Source organism: Mustela nigripes, chromosome 12 (assembly GCF_022355385.1).
Source record: "Mustela nigripes isolate SB6536 chromosome 12, MUSNIG.SB6536, whole genome shotgun sequence".
Classification (NCBI taxonomy): Eukaryota; Metazoa; Chordata; class Mammalia; order Carnivora; family Mustelidae; genus Mustela; species Mustela nigripes.
In genome coordinates this window covers 100,676,657-100,694,635 of record NC_081568.1, presented here as the reverse complement: position 1 = coordinate 100,694,635, position 17,979 = coordinate 100,676,657, and the positions used below count along the sequence as shown (strand labels likewise).

The window sequence follows — 17,979 nt, the reverse complement described above, 5'->3', positions numbered from 1 at the left end:
TGAATATACATGAATATACAGTGGTAGAATTAAATTAATATTTATTTTCCATTTTTGCTATTACAGTGCTGCTAGGAACATTCTTATACCTACTTCCTAAGGAATGTGTTCAGTAGTTTTCCCAAGACATTGTATCAGGGCTGTAGAAGGAAAAAAAGCTATATTTTGAGATGAGTTTTTGAAAAGGACCATTTACAAAGGTGTGGGGAAACACAAAATATGGTGCAGCACCCCAAAACTAATAAAAGCAAGGCTTTGTTGACACCTCTAGGCTGAAAGGGTGAGGGAAGGAAAAGATTATCAGAACCTGAAGAGAGGGGGCACCTGGCTGGCTCAGTTGGAAGAGTATGCGACTCTTGATCTCAGGGTCATGCGTTGGAGCCCAACACTGGGTGCAGATATAACGTAAAAAAAAAAAAAAAGCTTAAAAAAAAAAATCTGAAGAGAGAGGAGAGAACAGAGTATAAAACACTTGTGACCTTGGGTCAAGGGACCTAACCAACTCTACATGATCATATAATATGGTACATGTAGGAATAAATATCCAACTTCATTTTCTTTTCTCCCTGAAATCTGTAGTGGTTCCCTCATTGCCACAGCCACTTACTGCATGGACAGAAAGCAGGGTGAAGGGTCAAGAGTAAATCTGGAGAGCAAATGGAGTTTATTTAGGAGTGCAATTGCTGGGTTGTTAAATGTACACATCTTCAAATTTATTGAAGAAAAGCAAATTGTTTTCCAAAGTGATTGTCTTCAAAGTAGAGTTTACCCTGCTCCACATAATTACCAAAATTTAATAACATGGGATCTTTTTATTTTTGTGAATCTGGTAGGGATGTAATGATACCTCTTTGTGGTTTTATTTTTCATTTCCCTATTACTACAAGGGTTGAGATTGTGTTCATGTTTCCTGGCCATTTGGATTTCTTCTTATGTAAAGTGACATTTAAAGTCATTTGTGCGATTTCTACTAGCTATTTGTCTTTTTCTTTTTTAATACATAGGAGTCATTTATATCTTCAGGATTACATATTCTGGATTGAGTTTTTGGCCAGTTACATGTGTCACAAATATATTCTCCCAGGTGGTTCCCTGTATTTTGACCCTCTAAGTAGATAAGATCAAAGGTGTTTGTTCTTCGAAGTTTTGCTTTATTTCCTAAAAATACTGCAAAGCAAAATTATAACAAAAAGTAGATGAGTTAGGTATATTAGCTAAAATAGATAGAAAAGAATGTGGAGAGAATTCTGGGCAAAGAGAATAAAAGAGAAAGAATCAGAGGTGGGAAAAGAGTAGAAAAATAAGAAAACCATTTTTATTGGCTAAAAGAGCAATTAAACACTTGCAATTTTATTTTAAATTATTATTAAATATTACTAAATGATAACATTAAATTAAATGAATCATCTACATGAAAATAATTTCATATTTACTCTAAATTTGAAAACACAATAAAAATAAATCCAAGGCAAGATAGGAACAACTAAATATAATACAATTAACTTTACAATACATTAAATCAGCACTTTACTGAACTTAATTTATACAGAATTTAGTTACATAAATCACACAATCAAGACCCACAGCTCTACAACTCTGAATTCGCCATAGTATATGATAATAAGGCCTGAGATTGGCATGCTGATAAATATTAAACCTAATTTTAAACAATCTAGTTATTTCAAGTCAAGTTACCACTTTAGTCAAAGGCTATGTGAGATCCCAATTTAACCTATTTCTAAAATATTATGTCTTCATAAATTTGACAGAGTTATAAAATATGAAAAGTAGGAAAAGAGAAAACAAAAATATAAGAAACAAAAAATTTAGTTCCTTAAAGAAGTAATGGAAAATGATTCCATTTTCATGTTTCCATTAAATAATTGTTTTTTGAAAAAAATTATATGAATAGCACAAAAGTATTTGGACTAACTACTTAAGCTAATAAGTGTTAAGCTGTCTTCTCTCACAAATATTAATAAAAATGTGATAGAAATATAGTTAAGATAAATGAGATGTTTTAATACACATTAATCTTTTGTACTGAACACTTTTCTCTAAAGGGTTATAATAAAAATAAAGTGAGTATGCAATTTATCCTTTTTAATAGATCTTTGTAAAGAATAAACATAACTCTCAAAGAATGAAATACCACCATTTTAAAGTCCTACAAAAAAACTTAATTACCTTGAATCTTAGACTAAATATTTTTTTAAAGTGAACCATGTGCTTATGCATAAGATAAAGGAATTCTAAGCAAAAAAAAAAAAAAATCAAATGGATAATCCTATTTTAAACAATTATTTTAACACAAAATAATACTGCGATATTTTTCTGAAGGTAATGAAACCTTCATCCTTGCTCTGCCAAGCTAATATTCTTCATAGAACTTCTTATAATTTTTTAAAAGATTTTATTTATTTGAGAGAGAGAAAGAGAGGTGAGAGAGAGAGCTCTCGAGAGTGCATGACTAGGAGGAGGGGCAGAAGGAGAAGACTCCCAGCTGAGCAAGGAGACTGACTACCACTTGGGGCTTGATCCCAGGACCCCAGGATCATAACCTGGGCCAAAGGCAGACCCTTAACTGCTTAACTGACTGAGCTACCCAGGTACCCCACACAGGGCTTCTTTTCAAGAAGTTCATGATTCACCCAAAATACCTCAATTCTTATGACATCTCCCTTCAGAGAATGAAGGCAACAAGGAGGAGACATGTCTTTGCCAGGAGAGCTATTTATCAGAGTCTACTTTCAGTGAATTAGTCCCTGGAAGGCGGGTTCAGTGCTTGGAGGCAGGGCCGCTGGCTGGCTTAGCAACTTGTACATTATGTTGATTTTAGCATCATGCTTCTCTCTATCCTTAGGACAAGTCATGCTGTAGCTTGTAGGCACCAAGGAAGTCATGTGGACAGCCTGTCCCCCATTCCTTTGGAGAAATAATAGAAAAATACTGCTGACCACTTTCCTATTTATAAAGGTAGTAAATGTTGCCAGGTTTTAGTGTTTTTTTGTTTTTGTTTTTGTTTTTGTTTTTACTATATTACAAGCTACATGATGCAAGTCAGCGTCTTTGTGAGTATCTTCCATACCTTTCTGGCTGGTTATTTTATTTTATTTTTAAAAATATTTTATTTATTTATTTGACAGAGAGAAAGAGAGATCACAAGTAGGCAGAGAAGGCAGAGAGAGAGGGGGAAGCAGACCCCCTCCAAGCAGAGAGCCTGATGTGGGGCTCGATTCCATGACCCTGAGATCATGACCTAAGCCGAAGGCAGAGGCTTAACCCACTGAGCCACCCAGGCGCCCCTGGCTGGTTCTTTTTTTTTATTTTTAAAAGTTTTTTTTTTTTTTTTTTTTTAAGATTTTATTTATTTATTTGACAGAGAGAGATTACAAGTAGGCAGAGAGGCAGGCAGAGAGAGAGAGGAGGAAGCAGGCTCCCTGCCGAGCAGAGAGCCCGATGCGGGACTCGATCTGGTTCTTTTAAGTGTTGGATTTGCTCAGCTATGACCATCAGTTTGTAAGTGGTATTTGCTTAGATGAATTCATCAGCCTTCTGCTCCTGCTCTGCGAGTACCATATGGTCTAAGGGGTCCCTGGCTCAGTGGGTATGGTAGGAGCTTACCAGGGCCAGGCCATCGGGGGTTGAGGTGCACTCCACCAAGTCTCCTCCCTGATCTGTCGCCAGCTGAACTCTGGTGTTGGGAACCTCCTCCATCTGCCTTTGCTTTGCAGCATCCTCCATGAAAACATCTGAAACCTCCCCTACCACTCTCCCCAATAAATTATAATAGGAATGCTCATGAGGTATCTGAAGACACTACAATTTAAAATATGAAGATACAAAATTGTAGCCGTTACTAAAACAAATAGAGTAGTCCAGTACCAACAAAGTGGTTAACTGCTGAAAAGTTCTTTTTTTTTTTTTTTTAAAGATTTATTCTACTTATTTTAGAGAGAGATAGCATGGGCAGGAGGAGGGGTGGAGGGAGAGTGAGAAAATTCTCAAGCAGACTCCCCACTGAGTGTGGAGCCCCACACAAGGCTCAATCTCAGAACCCTGAGATCATAACCTGAGCCAAAATCATGAGTCAGGTGCTTAACCTTAACTGACTAAGCCACCCAGGTGCCCCAGTGCTGAAAAATTCTTATGCTAAACTAGGTTTGTGTGGACTTCTGAAAGCCCTTATAAATATGCTTTTATATTCACTATAAAACATGATAAGGAAAAAATCATTTTTTGATTCCATCCTAATTTCTCATTTTAAAATTAGCTCTAACAGGGCTGATTTCTGATTGATGTATAATAGAAGTGAAATTCTCATGGTTATCCAAAAGATGTTTAAAAAAGTTAATTAGCACATATTCCAAATTCATATAAAAGAAATGTCATTTGGGGAGGATTTATTGCACTTGCCTTTCACTACATGAATCTGTAAACTTAATAAAGAAGAAGAGATCCATTGATTATAAAATAAAAAGTTTCTTATTAAGAATAAAATATTCAATGACAAAATGTTCAATGTTCATTTAAAAAATACATCAAGAGTGTGTCTGGGATTGTTTGGTTTTGTTTTCTTTGATGCTGAGTATTTTGTCATCAATCCTGGCCTGGAAGAGAAAAGAATACACAGTCAAAATGCAGGAAGATATTTGAAAAATGTTTTGCGAATCTTTGATTTTTTAAAAAATTTTACTTGATCTATAAGAGCAAATTTTACATCTCCTAAAAATTAAACCTCAAAATATAACAATTTTATAGCCAGCTCTGTTAAAACTCAAATTAGCCATACCTTTTTGGTTTTGTTGCAGTCTTCTGCACTCTGCCTGAGTTATCTTTAGTGAAAGAAAAGTCAAGAAATGCTATAATGAACAACATGAAATTAAAAAGCTGTCTAAAAATCTAAAAAGTTAAAGCTGATTGATTAGAGATAATAAAAAACTTTGTTAGTACTACATAGTTCATATTTAGACACACCAAAAACTAACTTTATTGCATAATTTCTTTATAATTTACTTATTTTATGGCATTATACTTAATTTTATTTTTGCAGTTGGGCTAGAGTCAGACTACCAAAAAACAACTTAAAGAGGCTTTCTGGCTGGGTGATTATAGTTAATTTACCCCTGTGCTTCAGCAAAATTTCTCTGAAGGAATTTCTTTCTTTTTTTTTAAATGGAAGTATAGTTGACACACAATGTTATATTAGTTTCAGGTGCACAACATAGTAATTGAACAAGTTTATATGTTATGCTGTGCTCACCACAAATGGAGCTACCGTCTGTCACCACAGAGCACTATTTCCATACCATTGACTATATTTCCTAAGCTGTACCTTTTATCCCTCTGAGTTATTCATTCCAAGGGAATTTTGCCTTTGATTAGATTACTCAGCTCCCGTAAACGCCTGAGTTCGTTCCCTGCTAAATCAAGCCCAGAACAGTTTTGCCAAAATTTAAAATCTAATGGCTTCAGTTAATTCTAACCCATGCCAAGGTAACTGACATATCCCTAAATGGCGGCATACACAGTCTATCCCTTTAATTGTATGCATTTTAGATTTAATAACAATCTTAATTTTAATAAAATGTTCCTAGAAAATCGAGTTCTTTAAAATGACTGCAAACTCACCAGTACTTTGGGTGCTTTCTCTGGGTTGGTTAGCTACATTAACTTTTTCCTTTCTCAGTTCCTGGATAATGCCTTTATTTAAACATACATCCACATGCCCATTGAACAGGGTAAGATCTGAAGTCTTTTGCTCTAGGTTACAAACAGGACAAACTAGAGGTTGGCCTGTTATCGCTTCATGTAAATAAGACTGGGAGGATTCTTGCTGACTTAATGACCCAATCTCTTCCAATGAAACAGTAGAGGAAGAATTGTGACACCGTGCGTCAATATTAAATGATTTGTTTGAAAGACTAGCACATTCCTCTTTGCTGTGCTTATCACTTAAGCCATCTATACTTTTTGCTTTACGTGGGTTATCTTCAGTCTCTACTAGCTCTACACAATTTACTGAATTGATTTCTGAATCCTTCTGAGGGGTTTCATAATCCTGCTTCCCATGGAGTGAGAATGAAGGATGTACATTTTCTTTCTTGTTAACTTCTGTAGAGAAAGCATGTGAACATGAGAACACATTGGAGTTTTCACTGATCAAATGTCCATCAAGACATGCATCTATATGTTTATTAAAGGCTTCCAGACTGATGCTTCTTTGCTCCCTAAAGCAAATTGGGCAGGTAAATATCTGAGAGTTATTTGAATTCTCCGACGTTTCTAAATTCTCATTCATCTTCTTCTTTAAAACTTGAACTGAATGTGATGTCTGTAAACTTGGTTTACCCACAGCTTCATCTTGATGGCTCCATTTCCTTTCTAATCGCTTTTTATCAAAGAAACTCTTCTTATGAGACATTTCTAGAGGTTTCAGAAACTGATCTTTGTCAGTTTTCTCTACCATATACCCAGTGGCTGACAGAGTTGGGTTTCCAGCCTGTAAGAAGCCAATAATGGTCCTTTGTTGGTGCTTCTTATCTTCTTCACTGGGAAAACTGGACAACCGTACACCTAAATTAAACCAACGACAATTACTTTCTTAACAAAGCCAATTCACTCATAATGCATAACAGTATTTTGCATAATATTGCTGTGACATATATACAAAATGATGTTTAAAGACAAATAATAAGCAATATGGCATATTTTCTGAATTAAAGTATACTTTTTCAAAATGGGTACTTCGCATGAAGTTTACCTTCCTTTATAAAACTGGATATCATAAATAGTATCTGTTGGAGTTGGCATGGTTAGATAATAATTATATAACTAATATTTGACAGAAGATACCACTAAATACCAACTAACGGATTGGAGTCAACTTCACAGACTCTAGCTCTTTTTTCCCAATAGCCTTGTGTTTTAGAGCACTTTTTAGATTCACATCGAAAGTGAGCAGAAAGGTCAGAGTTCCTACATATCCTCTGCCCACACCATGCACAGCCTCCTCCAATCAATATCCTGCAGCAGAGTGATATGGTTGTTACAAGTGATGAACCTATCTTGAGATAACATTAACACTCAAAGTCCATAGATTACATTAGGGTTTATTCTTGGTGTTGTACATCCTATGGATTTTGACATGTTTAATGATATGTATCCATTATTATAGAATCATACAGAATAGTTTTTACTGTTCTAAAAATCCTTTGTGCTAATTCTATTCATCCCTTCCCTACCACCTACCCTTGACATCCACTGATCTTTTCACTGTCTCCACAGTTTGGTCTTTTCCAGGATGTCATATAGTTCAAATCACACAGTATTTAACCTTTTCACATTGGCTTCTTTCACTTAATAAAATGCATTTAAGGTTCGTCCATGTCTTTTCATTGCTGGATAGCTCATTTCTTTTATGCACTAAATAATATTCTATTGTCTGTCCCAGTTTCCAATCATCTACTACTGAAGGGCATTTTGGTTGTTTCCAATTTTGGCAATTACGAATTATGTTGTTATAAACATAGGCTCTTTAGCTTTCAATCAACATACTTTATTCCATCGATTTCAAGTGTATACTATGTTTCATATATGAAAGTACAGCTAATGATCCACTCTTAGCAGTAAAGGTGGCATCTGGAGTGCTTATCCATGAGCATCCTCTCACGCAATTCACTTTAGAAACTTGTCTTGTTAATTTGTTTGTTCACCACGCAGTGGCTACAGATACAGTTTTATATTGTCACAATTCCTTATCTGCAATTCTGAAATCTAAAGAGCTCTAAAAATTGTAACCAACAAATGGTAATTAATGACCGAATTGATGTGAGACTATATTTAGAGTCTTTCTAACCTATTGTGAATATTTTCTTGTTTTGCTACAAAAATATTAATGTGTTTATCATGAGGTGGTGCCTCAGATACCAAAGGAGTACTATATAATGTACTCAATATGTACTGTATTTGTTTCCTAAAATCTGAAAGGTTTTAAATTTTGAAACATACCTATCCCCAAGGATTTCAGTAAGTAGGAAGGAAAAATCAACTGTAATTGGTTCTTACAGGAATTAAACTAATGAGCATGGTTTCACTTACATCAGGTTCTAAGAACTAAGAAAAATGGCAGCATAGGTACAAACTCCTAAACAGGTTTAAGAAAAAAATGAAGGAGAGAGAGAGAGACTATTTCCTAAGTTGATTTCTTTGGGAAAATCTAGCAGATTTAAGGAAAAACAAGAAAAGGCATACCCATAAGTCTTAATCTCAAAGGATGTGGAAAATCAGCATCAATTTCTGTTCTTAGCAATTCTTTAGCAATAGCAAATATTTCTTCTGCAGTAGAAACAACAGATGAAACTGTAGATGCACGAGTTTTTACTTCAAAATTTACATTCTTCAGTTTAATGGTAACAGTTCTACCCTACAACCAACAGAAAACATTGTTATATATAGTTTTCTAACTTCTAGAAACAAGCTATATTGTATGTTAGAAAAAATTCAAAAACATCTCTTATATACACATAATATAGAAGTATAATCAATTATTTATGAAACATGGTAATGAAATCTGTCAAAAAGAATAAATGAAATATATAAGCAACCTAAAAATCCCATTTTAGCCAATAATTATTGCTTCTTTCCCAAATGAATTTTTATAAAAGTACTTTTTATATAAAAAGCAACATTAACTGATCATTTTTCTTTTTACTAATCTCTTTTAGATTTCAGTACCTAAAAAGAGAGGAAAAAAGTTTCTTAAAGGGGTCTCCATTGAAAGGGTCTTATAGACAGCTCACAGTTATTGTGTACCTACTATATGCCAGACACTATGCTAAGCCATTTACATGTAAGAACTCTACTGTTCTTTTTTAATGGGTACAGAATTTCAGTTTGAGATAATGAAAAAGTTCTGGAGATTGATAGTGGTGATGGTTGCACCATATGAATGAACTTAATGCCATAGACATGTAACTTAAAAATAGTTAAAACGGTAAATTCTATGTTACATATATTTTACTACCTCCTAGAAGTTCTGAGAGTGGGCTGATGGACTCACTTCCAAAAAATAAAGTATGGAAAGGGAAAAGTAGTAACTTCACAGAGGAGAAGCCTAGCAAACACTCACTTAATCAGGTGACAAAGGTTACTACCCCTGGTGATAGCTTGTGGCCATCCTATACCTTGAAAGGATGTAATGAAGAGATTTCACCTCTAGTATTCTTTCTAAAAATCCACAACCCTGGTCTAATCATAAGAAAAACATCAGCCAAGCCTAGATGGAAAGACACCCTGAAGGATACCTGGCCAATATTCCTTAAGACATGAAGGTCAAGAAAAACAAGGAAATACTGAGAAACTGTTACAGATTAGAGGAGACTAGGAGACAAGACGACTAAATGCCGTGTGGTTCCCTGGACTGAATCCTGGAACAGAAAGAGGACATTAATGGAAAAACAGGTAAGATCCAAAAAATGTCAGGAGTTTTGTTAATAGTTATGAGCTAATTTTAGTTTCTTAGCTTGACAAAAGTACTATGACAATATGGCTAAAATAACATAAAATATTAATAGTGTGGGAAAATGGGTATATCAGAACTCTCTATATGATCTATACTACTTTTCTGTATATATGAAATGACTCTAAAATTACAGGTTTATTAAAAAATTTTAAATCAATTCTATTTATACTTAAGGTATGATAGAGAAGGATTATAAGAAATATATAGAGGAGGGCAATAGAAAAAAAAGAAATATATAGATATCCCATTCTAATAACTTTGTTGTTTTCTGGTTTTTATTTTTTGGGGATAACCTTTGAATACCTTTGTATTATACTTTGTAATAACTCCACCTCTGGTTTCAGAGTTTGGAAGATTACTAAATATGGATTGTTGTGAGTAAAGATTATAAAATAGAAATTTAAAACCTTCCAGGTTTTGTTTGCAATGTGTTAAACAACCTAGAACAAGGGCCTTGAAACAAAATGTTATTCTAGAAAATCACTGTCTACCTGAGAAAAACAGTAAAGGAGGGTTGGAAAGATATTTATACAAAGTAAATATAGTTCCAGAGAAATCCTTACCTTTGCTTTATTCTCTATGTCAATATAATAATTGTTTATGTCAATATAACTCTGATTTTGAACTTACTCAAATGTACTCCAAATTCTGGAATTATACTGGAGCCAGCCCACTGTTGTAAGTTGCTTCTTCATCTAATCATCTTATCATAGGCCTCAATTATGGGTCAGAATCAAATTTGTCTCTATTGGGGATGGGAATAATCCTTTCTAATGCGTCTCAATTTGTACTCAAATGTAAAACCCAACTCTTCCTTTAAAGTATCATTTTACTATTAAAATTTTTTTAAAAACCAGGGGCACCTGGGTGGTTCAGATGGGTAATTATGTGCCTGTCTTTGGCTCAGGTCATGATCTTCTGGTCCTGGGATCCAGCCCCACATTCCATTCCTGGCTCAGCAAGGAGTCTGTTTCTCCCTCTGCCTCACACCCCTCATGCTTGCTCGCTCTCTCTCTCGCTTTCTCTCTGTCTCAAATGAATAAATAAAATCTTTAAAGAAGTTTTGCTTTTTTTGTAAACTAAGAAGACCACACCAAAATAAAGTACCTTTAGTCCTTCTTTCTGCAGATCTTGAGCAAGTTCACTGCAAAGTTCCCGGCACAAACTATATTGTTCCTCTGCTTTACTTATTTCATTGAATGTCCTAGAAAGACAAAAATGATTTTGGTGCACAGAGTAACCTATAATCCAGGATAATTAAGGAGTGACAAAGTACGTTTAAATAGCTTAGCATCAAGTTATATTTTCTGCAGCACAAAATAAAATTTTCAGATGAACTAAGATATAATTAAGGAAAAACATCTAAAATCTATGTAAATAATGGAAGATCATTTGTAGTTAAACTGACTACCAAAGGTACATTTGCTTTATCTATAATATTTTTTAAAAAGTTGATTAAAGTCTGACATATCGTATCAATAAGAGAAAATATAAAAATCATATGATCATTTCAACAGATGCAGGAAAAGCATTTCACAAAGTATAACAACCACTCATGATAAAAATCCCAACAAAGTAGGTTTAGAGGAAACATATCTCAGCATAATAAAGGCCTTACATGAAGAACCCACAGCTAACATCATTCTCAATGGGGAAAAACTGACAGCCTTTCCTCTAAGGTCAGGAACAAGATAAGGATGTCCACTCTCACCACTTTTATTCAATACAGTACTAGAAGTCTTAGCCACAGCAATTAGACAATGTAAAGAAATTAAAGGCCTCCAGAGTGGTAAGGAAGAAGTAAAATTTTCACTATTAGACATGATACCATCTATAGAAAACTGAAGATTCCACCAAAAAACTACTAGAACTGATAAATGAGTTCAGGAAGGTCACAGGGTAAAAAATCAATGTACAGAAATCCACTGCACTTCCCATACACTAATTATGAAACATCAGAAAGAGAAATTAAGAAAATAATCCCGTTTGCAATTGCACCAAAAACGATAAAATACCTAGGAATAAACGTAACCAAAGAAGTGAAAGACCGGTACTCTGAAAACTATACAATATTTATAAAAGAATTAAGATGACACAAATGGAAAGACATTCCATGTTCATGTTTAGAAGAACAAATATTCTTAAAATCCCTACACTACCCAAAGCAATCTACAGATTAAATGCAATCTCTATCAAAATACCAACAGCACTCTTAACTATAAGGAACAAATTGAGGTTTGCTGGGGTTGGGGAGGGTAATTGGGTGATAGACATTAAGGGGGACACTGATGTAATGATGTACACTGGGTGTTATATGCTACTGGTGAATCATTAAATACTATCCCTGAAACTAATATGCTATATGTTAACTAATTTGAATTTAAATAAAAATCTAAAAAAAAAAATAGCAAGAGCATTTTTTGCAAAACTAGAAGAAACAAACCTAAAATTTGTATGAAACCACAAAAGGCTCAAAATAGCCATGGTAATCTTCAAAAAGCAAAGCAAAGCTGGAAATACCACAATTCCAGACTTCAAGTTATACTACAAAGCTATAGTAATCAAAACAGTATGGTAGCAGCACAAAAATAAGCACACAGATCAATGCACCAGAATAGAAAGCCAGAAATACACCCACAATTATATGGTCAATTACTCTTCAACAAAGGAAGCAAGAAGATGCATTGGGAAGAAGATAGTCTCTTCAACAAACGGTTTTGGGAAAATTGGACAGCTACATGCAAAAGAACATATTGTTACACCATACACAAAAAGAAACTCCAAATGGATTAAGGACTTAATGTGAGACCTGAAAACATAAAAATCCTAGAAGAGAGCACAGACAATAATTTCTCTGACATCACTCATAACAACATCTTTCTATATGTCTCCCAAGACAATGGAAACAAAAGCAAAAAATAAACTATTGGGACTACATCAAAATAAAAAGCCTTTGCTTAGCAAAGGAAGCAACCAACAAAACCAAAAGACAACCTATGGAATAAGAGAAGATATTTGCAAATAATATGTCTGGTAAAGGGTTAGTGACCAAAATATATAAAGAATGAGACAACTCAACACACACACACACACACACACACACACACACACACACAAAATAATCCAATTAAAAAATAGGCAGAAGACATGGACAGACATTTCTCCAAAAAAGACTTATAGATGTCCAAAGACAAATGAAAAGATGCTTAACATCACTCATCAGGGATATGCAAATCAAAACCATAACGAAATATCACCTCATGCCTGTCAGAATGGCTAAAAATATCACCTCATGCCTGTCAGAATGGCTAAAATCGAAGACTCAAGAAACAAGTGTTGGCAAGAATGTGGAGAAAAAGGGGCCCTCCTGCCTCCTGTGCTGTTTGTGGGGATGCAAACTGGTGCGGCCACTCTGGAAAACAGTAGGGAGGTTCCTCAAAAAATTAAAAACAGAACTATCCTACGATCCAGTAATCACACTACTGGATATTTACTCAAAGAATTTGAAAACACCAATTTTAAGGGATATATGCTCCCTAATGTTTATTGCAGCATTATCTGCAATAGCCAAATTATGGAAGCAGCCCAAGTGTCTATCAACTGAGGAATGGATAAAGAAGATGTGGTATATAAATATACATATATATATACATAATATTACTTGGCCATTAAAAAAAAGAAAGAAATCTTGCCATTTGCAAAGACATGGAGGGATCTAGAGAGTATAATGCTAAGCAAAATAAGTCAGTCAGAAAAAGCCAAATACCATGATTTCACTCATACGTGGAATTTAAGAAACAAAACAAAGGAAAAGAAAAGAGAAAACAACAAAAACAGACTCTTAACTACAGAGAACAAACAGATGGTTACCAGAAGGGAGGTAGGTAGGAGAACAGGTGAATAGGTGGTAGAGATTGAGAGTACACTTATCTTGAAGAGCACTGACTAATATATGGAACTGCAGAATCGCTATATTGTATACCCGAAACTAATATAACATTGTACCTTAACTACCCTGGAAATTTTTAAAAAGCTGATTAAAATCACCAACGGATAATGATAATGCCCTCAGAACTTAAAATACATTATGGTATATGTGTATATAGACTGTTAAAGAGGGTTAGCTTAAGAAAGTATATATGAGAATATTATTCTAATTATTGTATATATATTTTTTGGAATAGAAGTATCTTCAAGTAGATATAAGGGGATGATGGTTCCTGGCACCTACATAGAGTTGTCTAGTAGACAAGTGGAAATGGAGGGCTGGTAAGATTAAACATAGAAATTTTAATTCATCTGCACAAGAGTGTTGAAAAAAGGCAAGAGGTCATATTAACATAAAAGAGGAAGATGATCTCTCTTTGGCATAAAAAATCCTGAGCATAGGACTATTCAGTGAAGAGACCCCCTTCTAACTCTAACCCTAGCTACCCAGTTCTCCTCCAACCAATGTTTCCAGCTCCCTATTCATTTAAATTTCTCCAGAGTATTCTTTGTATAAGCAAATTTGTACAAGCAAATAAGCAAATACTTCCCCTGTACTTTTTTACATAAACTGAAGAATATTAGACACATTGTTTAGAACCTTTTCTCAATTCATCCTGTTGAGAGTTCCTTATGAATATGTAATTCCCTCATTTTTATAAAGCAGCCTAATATTCTAATTTAAAGATGTAAGGTCACTTAATCAATCCTCTGTTTTTGGATATTTACTTAAATACTATCTTTTGTTATCATGGAAAAAATAACAAGTAACCTTATATACTTGTAAAATGACATGTGATTACATGTGTGAAATGAATTCCTAGAAAAAGAGCTGTGGGATCAAAGTGCAGGTATGTCTGTGAGTTTAACAGATATTGCCAAAATGCTTGCCCCTTGTGGTGGGCAAAATAATGGCCCCCAAAGATGTCCAAATCCTAATATCCTGGAACGCAGTACATTACATGATATAAGTGACTTTGCAGATATGATTAAGTTAAGATGGAGAGATTAGCCTGAACTGTCCAGGTGGGTCCAATATAATCCCAAGGGTCCTTCTAAGAAGATAGGAGGGTGAGAATCAGAGACAGACAAGATGCTAGGCTTGAAATGGAGCATGGGGCCATCGGTCAAAGAATATAAGCAGCCTCTAAAAGCTTTTGGTAAGAAAATGGATGTGTCCTTGGAGACTTTAGAAGACTTACAACTCTGCCAAGACCTTAATTTTAGGACTCCTGATTCAGAACTGTAAGACAATAAATTTGTGTTGTCTTAAGCCACTAAATCTGTGGTAATATATTACAGGACCAATAAAAAACTAGTATACTTCCTCCAGGTTAATAGCTATTTCACTCCCATAGTCTGTCCAATAGAGCATCTCTGCCAACCCATTAGTGAAAAAGGCTATCTTGAGAAACTTCATCTGTATTTTTTTAATTATAAAAAAGACTGGGAATATTTGCAATGTTTCAAGAGGCATTTGTACACCTCCTTCTTTGTTAACTAATTAGATCTACTGGTATATATTTCTGAAAATAATAAAATCTCATCAAGATTTCATTTGTCTTCCATACAAGATTGTAAACCACTGGACTATGTCCTCTCTAAGCTCAATAGCTTACTATTTGGCCACTATGTGCATTCATTAATATTTGAAAAGTTTCAAGAAGAATTTCCAAGGTCCCTTCTTAAATTTCTCAAATAACTACTCAGTAAATTTTCCCACAAACAGGGCTAGAAATTAAGATTCAGAATCTTAAGATGATTGGTTTTCATTTAATAGGAGGAAACCAACATTAGAAATAAATAACTATAGTTAAATTTTTTCCCATAGAGAGCATAGCAAGCAAAGATATAACATTATACTGGAATATTTAACTTAGTCACATCAACTACTGAAAAATGTCATTTGGTTTGCAGACAGATTTTTCTATTTCAGTGATATTTTGCAAAAAAAACCCCAAAAAGTTAAAAATAACATTAATTATGAGTTATGAACAAAACATTACCTCTCAACGCTCATGCTTTTCCTTTCTCCATCCCTTGAAATGAAAAAGAAAAAAAAAGATTTTCTTTACTTTTTCAAAGAAGACTCAGTTCTTTTTAGTCAACCAAAAGGATTTAACATATCAATTACCATTTAAAGAATTTTTTAAATGTATTTTGTTAAAATTCATACATCATGAAGAACAGTGAGTTTTTAAAATCTCAAAATAAAACTATCAACAAAAAATAATATCATTATATGTAAAGTGGATCAAGTCTATATCTATCAAAGAGAAAAATTTTACAATAGGTTGATATTATAAACTGGTTCTACTAAAAGTGTGAATATAAAAACCCTGGCTTATAAAAACCAGTAAGAGTTAGTAGTGTAATGCCTTGCTGTTATATGATCTGATTAAATACCAATTACCTAGTTTTTTGTGTGGTATATTAACTGTGCTCTCCTATAGCTATTTATTATTCATTTATACCACTCTATTGAACCTCAGTTAGAATTTGGACACAGAAAAAGGATGGTGATTTGGAATCTGAGCCATCTAGTTTGGTTGAATTCTAGCTGTTCTGAGAGAAGTAGTTGAAACTAAAAAAGCTGAAATGACATGTAGATTATTCATTTCCCACATATTCAATGAACCTATTAGGAGTAAAGTACTGTTCTAGGCACTGGGTATACAGTTATGACCAAAACAGACCAAGTTTTTATCCTTAAGAAACTTGTATCTTACTGGAAGGAGACAAATAAAGACATATAGAAGTAAATCTGGAGTATGTCAGAAGGTAAGAAGAATTAAGGATTAAAAAATAAAGCAGAAGAAAGAAATAGAGAATGTACATAGAAAGGAAAGGAGGGGAAAAAAAGGAAGGGAAAGGAGGTTTGCTATTTTACATTATTATAAATTACCTATGAATGTCACTTCAAAGGATTACTGGCATCTTTAAATACCACAGATTCATATATGTTATGTTATATCAAGAACTACATTGTTTTCAACCACTATGTAAATAAAAAAGAGGATAATCCTTGGATTAAAGAAAAAGTTTTATTTCCCATTACTTCCAAATACTAGATTATTTATAGTAGTGCGATTTCCTTCTCTGATCTTAGCATTACATTCGCTCAAGATCAAAGTCAGCTAACTATGGGCTTAAAAATGAGAACAATGAGGGCGCCTGGGTGGCTCAGTTTGTTAAGCATCTGCCTTCAGCTCAGGTCCTGTTCCTGGGATCCTGGGAGAGCCTCCCACATGGGACTGCCTGCTCAGTGGGGAGCCTCCTTCTCCCTCTCCCTCTGTTACTCCTCTGCTTGTGCTCTTTTGTCAAATAAATAAAATCTTTAAAAAACAAAAAAACAAAAGGGATGAGGAGCATGGACAGATGAGAAAGGCAGTAGCTGCAATCTCTGTAAGATTTAGCACCTTTAATTATTTTAACTTATTTCATTTGCCTCCTCTATAATCTTCCTGCTTTCCTTTAGTTTAAGTAAATAAAGGAATTGTTCTGGGGGCAGACTGACAGGATGATGATAAAATTATAAAAATAGTGTCCCATGTTAATTCCCATTCTTCTTAAAAATTCCTTTCTTGGGGCACCTGGGTGGCTCAGTGGGTTGGGCCCCCTGCTTTGGGCTCAAATCATGATCTCAGGGTCCTGGGATTGAGCTCAGCGGGGAGCCTGCTTCTCCCTCTCTGCCTACTTGTGCTCGCTCGCTCTCTTTCTCTCTCTCTCTATTAAATGAATAAGTAAAAATCTTTAAAAAAAAAAATTCCTTTCTTTTCACCCACTCCCACAGTGTACCCTTCTAGCTCTCGGACATTTCTTTTTAAGACTGAAATGGAAGAGTGGCAAGGAAGAATCAGGGACCTCTCTTGCTGTTTCCTCTTCTACATCTTTACATGGCTGGCTCCTTCAGGTCCCTGCATTTGGATTATGGTTGCCAACACCCACTCTTACTCCCCAAGGCATGTTCTAGTCCCTAACTCTGCCTTACTTTCTTCATTTGTTTATTTGGTTACTTCGTATTTACCACACTATTCTGCAAAGTCCATGAAGACAAGATTTTGTCTTATTTTCTACTGTTCTTCCCAGTGCCTAGAACAGTAACTAATGAAGTAAGTACTCACTACTGAATGAATCAGTCAATCATTTATAAGTCTGGAAAAAGAAAAGAAATAAAACTTGTTTTATTTATAAAAGAAAAGAAATGAACTTGTTAGGTCATGAAGGCTCTCAAAGAATCATTAAATTTCCCCACTTACGGGGTAAATTCTCGAATATGAGTCACCTTTCTTTCCTCAACAATCAGACCATTAGTCTTACGTTCTGAACAAAAACAAGGCAGGTACAGAAAAGAAAGTACTCATCGTTCTTCTTATCTATCTAACCAATTGCTGTAGCCAATAGCCAAAGAGTGATTCTTTGTTCTTTTCCTTTCCTGCCACCTGCAATCTTTTGGCTCTAATTCAAAA

At 34.5% G+C, this 17,979-nt stretch overlaps 1 protein-coding gene across 4 annotated transcripts in view; it reads right to left on the bottom strand.

Moving 5' to 3' along the window:
- Positions 1–4,462: 4,462 nt before the first annotated feature.
- Positions 4,463–17,979, bottom strand: part of POLK (DNA polymerase kappa) — an 80,001-nt gene continuing 66,484 nt past the window's right edge. For all 4 annotated transcript variants that reach the window (XM_059418087.1, XM_059418086.1, XM_059418089.1 and 1 more), the window contains 6 exons: positions 15,517–15,549; positions 10,631–10,727; positions 8,254–8,425; positions 5,632–6,576; positions 4,793–4,835; positions 4,463–4,610 (listed from right to left, as the gene is read on the bottom strand). In XM_059418087.1, the coding sequence (XP_059274070.1) occupies positions 4,526–4,610; positions 4,793–4,835; positions 5,632–6,576; positions 8,254–8,425; positions 10,631–10,727; positions 15,517–15,549 (1,375 nt within the window). In that variant the 3' untranslated portion in view covers positions 4,463–4,525. The remainder of the gene's footprint in view (positions 4,611–4,792; positions 4,836–5,631; positions 6,577–8,253; positions 8,426–10,630; positions 10,728–15,516; positions 15,550–17,979) is intronic.